The sequence below is a fragment of the Barbatula barbatula genome, assembly GCF_947034865.1.
Source record: "Barbatula barbatula genome assembly, chromosome: 8".
NCBI lineage: Eukaryota > Metazoa > Chordata > Actinopteri > Cypriniformes > Nemacheilidae > Barbatula > Barbatula barbatula.
The window spans coordinates 22981966-22989037 of NC_136771.1; the positions used below are offsets into that span (position 1 = coordinate 22981966).

Here is a 7072-nt window from a genome sequence, read left to right on the forward strand (position 1 = left end):
AGCCACCTTAGAAATAAGTTGCGAAATGCCATGAGATGGGTTGGACTATTATCATAAGAAAACTGTGATCCATTTATAGGTTACGGACCACTGTGTGTGTGCGCGTGTAGTATATTTGGCTTAGATGGGTATAACTTGGGACATCCGTGCCTGCCAGCAAGCAGGTTTGAAAGTATCATGTGTTATTCTAATAAAAAAAGCTGGATGAGCTTCAAGCTTTGATGAACAGAGAATCTCACATTTTCCCCAAAACGTTTCCGCATAATCCAAAATACAGTGTTCGAAGAACCTCCCAAACATGTTTGTGCTTGTGAGCCAATGCTTGTGTACGTATGTCCTCAGATGGGACGATGGGAGAATCACACGTTGAGGTTGAAGTTTCCGGTGTGGCCACGTTACAACTCGTTCGGGGACATGGATGCCGATGAGAACCACTTGAGCATAGTGACTCTTGAGGAAAGACCCTTTGTCATAGTGGACGACGTGGACATTCTCACTGGCACCTGCATGCGTAACTCGGTAGCGTGCAGGAAGCACGTTAAAGAGTAAGTTTTATTACAGCAACTTTAAAGAAGAATTTTGAAAGATAAAACCAGTTTGAATAAACTAGCGTGTACCCCGGGCACTATGCATTTCGTCTTTGTTAACCTTTAGCCGGAGAGCTTTCTTTGCCTGGGAAACACAGGAATAATTGTGCTGTCTCTAATGTAGTTAATGCTCTGCTCTTTGGATGTTATACTAGGCACTTATTAGATTGGGATTCCAAACACAATAAATGTTTATCTTTAAAGTTTCACTGCATCAGCTGTGTTTCAATAACTCTGTCTGTATGTGCTGCAGTAACGTCACCGACGGTTCCTACATCAAAAAGTGCTGCAAGGGCTTCTGTATAGACATCCTGAAAAAGATTGCAAGGAATGTCAAATTTACCTATGACCTTTACCTGGTCACTAACGGTAAACACGGTAAAAAGATCAATAACGCTTGGAATGGCATGGTGGGAGAGGTTAGTCACTTTAATGAGACATAAAGAGTAAATCCTAATTTTATATCATATTTTCTGTTGTGTGTGTGTTTTTCCCTCTTATGTGTATCTGTCTAGCTGTCTGTTTGTCCATCTCTCTCTGTTTGTCTGTCCATCTACAGTATTTGTCTGTCTCTCTGTCTATCTATAGCTATCTGTCTATTGGTCCACCTCTATCTCTCTCTGTCTGTGTGTCTGTCTATAGTTACACAGCTATTTGCCTTTCTCTTCATGTCTGTCTATATTGCCCGCACCCCCTCTCTCCCTCTCCCTCTCTCTCTCTCTCTCTCTAATTATCTATCTTTCCCCATTACTATTTAAGAGCATCAATCTATGCAAGCGTCCATCAATAATGTATCCATTCCTCCATCCATATCTAACATCTGTCCATCTGCTCTTTGTACAATGTGTTTGACTCATTTCGGTCTTGTTGTTTTAAATTCTCTGCTCCGTAGGTAGTCTATAAAAAGGCCATAATGGCCGTCGGCTCATTGACCATAAATGAAGAGCGTTCAGAGGCCATAGACTTCTCCGTCCCATTCGTCGAGACGGGCATCAGTGTGATGGTGTCCCGTAGCAACGGAACGGTGTCGCCCTCCGCATTTCTAGGTAATAGATAAAATAACGTGTCTGAATTCCCTCTGGATTGTGTGTTTTTTATCTCTGCCTTCCCCCATGAATCTTCTCCGCTCTCTCTTCTCACCTCAGAACCCTTCAGTGCTTCGGTGTGGGTAATGATGTTTGTCATGTTGCTCATCGTCACAGCAATCGCTGTTTTCCTCTTTGAATTCATCAGTCCTCTCGGTTTCAATAGAAACCTGGCACAGGGCAAAGGTATGAAACGCAACCACACAATCAACCAACCTCTGCTTTGATCAGAAACAGAGCGTGGTTACAATGTTAAAATGTAAAATGTGTACTTTAAACGTTTAAGAAACAAGCACTGTGACCGTCTGTAAAACCACAGCGCTCTTAAAACTTCCTTCTCGCTTCTCACTAACTTTTTCCTCTTTTTAAGACCCACACGGGCCCTCCTTCACCATCGGTAAGGCCGTCTGGCTGCTGTGGGGTCTGGTGTTCAACAACTCTGTCCCGGTACAGAACCCGAGAGGGACCACAAGTAAATTTATCGTGTCCGTGTGGGCCTTTTTCGCTGTGATCTTCCTGGCTAGCTACACTGCCAACTTGGCCGCCTTTATGATTCAAGAAGAGTTTGTGGACCAAGTCACAGGCCTCAGTGACAGAAAGGTAATTTTTACAGTGATCCGGCTAATGTTTTTTATATAAAATGTTCAAAATTACTATTTTTTCCACACCTGTTAATGTTTATGTGAATGTGTGTATTTAATTTTGTTTATTTTGTTTCTTATATACAAATATTTTATACACTACGTATACCTTTCTTTTAGGAGGTAATTACCTTTCCTAAAAATGTATGCTTGAGGCCTTTCAAAGTGAAGGATTTAACTTCTACCCGACCTCACCCTTACAAATTACTTGCGTTTGTGTAACCTAATGTATTCATGTTGATTCAGTTGTAATAAATTATTTCTCTGACTTGAATATAACCAGTTCCCTTAGATGTTACCAGAAGAAGCACAGTTTTTAGGCTACCTGACAAAACAATTTTTACGCTGCTGTCTCGATTGACAGCTCACCAGGGCCCTTACATCATTATATATTTACAACATGGAGTGCCTGATCTGGTTTCTAGGTTTACCTCTTCAAATAAATATTTATGTTTGGGTTTTCTTTTTGTGGATCTCTTAATGTTGTCATTACAGACAATTTATGCATTTTCTCAATCTTGTTTGTAGTTTCAAAGTCCCTATTCCTACTCGCCACCGTTTCGCTTTGGGACGGTGCCTAATGGGAGCACAGAGCGAAACATCAGGAAGAACTACCCTGACATGCACCAGTACATGGTCAAATACCATCAGACTGGAGTTCAGGATGCACTGGTCAGCCTTAAAACCGGGTACGGCTGAAATTTTATTCAAGTTTATTTGCATAATAATGTTTTGAATGCATCATTTTGATCTTGTTTTCAATGGCATCATGTCACATGCACAGACGGATTCAACTGCTAAAAGTTAAATTAAAGAATTTTAATTTAAGAGTAAACCCTCCCTTTAAAATTCACGAATATATTTGAATGAAAAGCAAACATGTCGATTTTCCAAAGTCGGCCACTACTGTACATTTGAAATAATTGGCTGTTTATATAAATGAAGTTTTAGCTACATTATGTTTCGTAACACAACTCCTTGATTTATACAGAAAACTGGATGCTTTTATATACGATGCTGCTGTGCTCAACTATATGGCGGGACGTGATGATGGCTGTAAGCTGGTCACTATTGGCAGCGGCTACATCTTTGCCACGACGGGATATGGAATCGCCCTGCAGAAGGGATCTTACTGGAAACGGCTGGTCGACCTCGCTATCCTTGGGATTATTGGAGACGGTATACGTGTTTTCCTGTTATGTACTATACGTGGTTACAGTACCATAATGACATGCTGTCTATATAGGGATCTTCAAGGGTAGCATTCTAGTAACCGATTTCAAATGAATTCAGCTGAATCGCCCAGTTGCAATTATCCATACACAGAAAATGTTCACAGTCACAATGCATTGTGGGATCGCCTTATAAACCACAAATGCATGCATTATTCCCTTAGCTTAAATAGAGACCAGAATATTTTCGAACAGCCAAAGCATCAGAAGTGCACATATAATGCCTGGAACGCAGGCAGCTCACCGGAGTTTGGAGCACAGCCAGCACGTCATTCAGTGTTTATCCGTGTTTGTTGGAATGAGCATTAACTGTGTTATTTTGTGTTGTGCGCTAGGTGAGATGGAGGAGCTGGAGGCCCAGTGGCTCACCGGTATCTGTCATAATGAGAAGAATGAAGTGATGAGCAGTCAGCTGGATGTGGATAATATGGCTGGTGTGTTCTATATGCTGGCGGCAGCCATGGCTCTGTCGCTAATTACTTTTGTCTGGGAGCATCTCTTCTACTGGAGGCTACGGTACTGTTTCACTGGCCTGTGTTCAGGTCGACCAGGAATGCTCTTCACTATCAGCAGGGTACGTGACGTAAGGGTTACGGTAAATTAACTTGAAAGTTTCTTTCCTGAAGGCGAGCCTTAACTTGACATATTAACATGTCACTGTGCCTGTTTGCCAACGATCAGTGTAGGGATAGCTGTTTATGTGCTAACAAGCACGTTTTCCGCAGCGAAATAAGACCGAGCTCGTATAACCGAATATAAAGCACCAGCCACCAGAATAAAGTTATAGGGCATGGTTGTTTGTCACAGCAGGATATATAATTTCATTCCGTCTGGTTATAGTGTTTCAGAACTCGGCTTATGAGATCAAGGAAAAAATGTTGCAAGACTTTATTGAGAAATATTGTGCTAATATATCTTTTTTGTTGTTAAATTCCTCTTACGTACTCAGCCTGTTTGTTTAACCTCTCCTCCTCCTTTCTGCCTACAGGGGATTTGGAGCTGCATTCACGGCGTCCATATCGAGATGAAAAAAGCACCGGAGTTGGGCTTCAGCCCTCAGGCCAACATGTTGCACCTGCTGAAATCCGCGAAAGAGATCACCACCCTGGGAGTTACCTCACCGAAACAGCCCATGAGTATCCTCCCTAATACATCTGGCCTGCTGGATTTGATGGGTGGAGGAAAAGGCAACAACCTGTCCCAGAAAAACGCGCCCTACAGCAACACCAGTACCATGCTCAGCAACCGTCTCAAAGAGCCACTTAACAACACACTGTTGCCAGGGCAACGTGCCCTGAGCCTAACGGATGCTCAACCAGGTGTTGCTGGAAATGGTGGCTCGGGAGGCGGAGGCGAGGTGGCACGACCTCCAGCTTCCAAACCACGTGCTCTGTGGAAGAAATCGGTTGAGACGTTACGACAGACACAAAGCCCGGGGGATAATTCCCCCCCATCTGCGGCATCGGCCTCCGAGACCCTTCCTATGAAAAGCCAGAGATACCTACCCGAGGATGCACCAGCCCGTTCGGATGTGTCAGATTGCTCTGGCCGAGTGGACTTGCAAAAGCAGCAGAAGTTAAAAGAGACGCTTCGTAAACGTAACCGCCAGCCACGAGACCTGAGCGACGTGGAGCTGTCGACGCTCAGGAGTCAGGCCAGCCAGCAGAGCAACCACAGCGCCCAGATCTACTCTCAAAGCAGCCAGGGGAGTCAAATATACACGATTGACTCCATTGACCAGGAGCACGGACTACACTACCCAGATATCTTCAGTGATCACCGTGACAACATGCACCGCCCACCCTCGTCCTCTGAGCAACAGCCAATCATCCAACTCAACAGCAGTCTGCTTACCCAGGCCCACGAACCAGACGTAATGCAAACTGCGATTGCAAAAGATAAAAAATACAACACGTACGGAAAGACCGGGGGAGCGGGGAGCATCGCCGGTGGGTCCGCTCAGGACCCACGACAGACGCACTGCCGTAGTTGCCTGTCAAAGGTGTCCAGTTACTCTGGGCTTTACACCGTACGGTCCCCTCAGTATCGCTGCGATGCCTGCATGCACTCCGGGAACCTCTATGACATCAGCGAAGATCAATTCCTCCATCCAGATAGAAGGGGGATTGGTAGTGGAAGTGTTGACAGAGCCTTCTCTCCTTATCTTCCCCAGCCCGATGCTTCCTTCACAACCTATCTTCCCCAGAGCGACCAGGAAGGCGACGGTCTTATTAGCCACTACCAGAACGAGGGCGTGATCATCCACCGCCAGCACTCTTACGAGAACCTGCCCCAGAAGAGTCCGTTGCGTCGCGTCAGCCTGCAAGACAACACACCGTATGCCAACATTCCCTCCTCAACACTGATCCCAGACAAGCCCCACAAAAATCCGTCGGCGCATCTAAACCACACGCTGGCGGGGGTGGGCGTCAGTGGACTCGGGATCGGTCGTCGCAGCAAGTCGATGTATCCGGCCCGCCCGACGGAAAATCCATTTCTCCAGACGCTTCGTGACGATCAGCGTCTGGCTCACGGCCGCAGCTCCACAGACATTTATAAGCAGCTGGTACCGCTCACATTAGGCCATGCTGACGGCAACATGCTCGGCATGGGGATGCCAACCCCTGACCTCTATTACGCCGAGCACGTCATGCCTTATGTAGCCCCTCCCCCCGTCGGTACATACACGGCCCCCAGAGCGTTGAGCGCTGGGGGCGCTCGGCGTGTCTACAAGAGGATGCCGAGCATCGAGTCGGATGTCTGAGTCTGAGACGGCGTGTGTGACAAACTTCTATAAAGACATGCATGGATACTTCCACTGGGATACCACTCGAAAGCGGAACTTGTTAAGCTTTATGACTGCAGGGCGAGAAAGTTTGGAATATGTTTTGTTTCCCATCACGGACTTATCTGTCTGAACAAAACTCAGAGTTCAACTTTTACATCAGGTCATCCCCTCTAGTCGAGCGGCAGCTCTGTGTCTTCCAGAAAACATCTGAAATGGCGGGCAGGACGCTCTCGCGCCTCAGAGCCGAGAAAGAGCAGCAGTTGCTGCTTGGAAGTACAGGGGCAGCTCCAAAGAGTTTCCTTTTTTCCAACACGAGCAACCAAAAAGTAAATTGAAATAAATATCCACATTCTGCACTTTTACACGCAAACACACACGCACGAGGCACAAATGATGTCAGATCTGTGAAGGAACAAAGTTAGTTATAAAAATAGAATCCCTCGACCAAAAAAACACAGTCATGTGTTCTGAAATGAATGATTACGTTTTTGGAGAGGCAGAAGAACGTCTGTTATGAATGATTTCGGGGTACAAGCTGCACTGAGGCACGAATCACAAAGACTTCGTAGAGTTAAAAGATTAGATTTTCATTCCAGCCTGAACTGTGACAAAATGCACTGCCTGAATGATTAGCCTTGGGTGAAATCTCTGAAATCGAGTGCGCTAGAGAATTTCACAGGAAGGAATAATGGTGCACACCAGACCTGCGATTGATTGGACTTGTTTGTATGTTTGAGGA

At 45.5% G+C, this 7072-nt stretch overlaps 1 protein-coding gene across 1 annotated transcript in view; it reads left to right on the top strand.

Annotated features, from left to right (window-relative positions):
• Positions 1-6309, top strand: part of grin2ab (glutamate receptor, ionotropic, N-methyl D-aspartate 2A, b) — a gene marked incomplete at both ends in the record, with an annotated part of 52561 nt that extends 46252 nt beyond the window's left edge. The window contains 9 exons of the mRNA XM_079462924.1: positions 343-545; positions 841-1006; positions 1480-1633; positions 1733-1858; positions 2043-2272; positions 2842-3002; positions 3305-3492; positions 3881-4119; positions 4534-6309. Coding sequence (XP_079319050.1) covers positions 343-545; positions 841-1006; positions 1480-1633; positions 1733-1858; positions 2043-2272; positions 2842-3002; positions 3305-3492; positions 3881-4119; positions 4534-6309 — 3243 coding nt within the window. The remainder of the gene's footprint in view (positions 1-342; positions 546-840; positions 1007-1479; positions 1634-1732; positions 1859-2042; positions 2273-2841; positions 3003-3304; positions 3493-3880; positions 4120-4533) is intronic.
• Between the last annotated feature and the right edge of the window lie 763 nt (positions 6310-7072).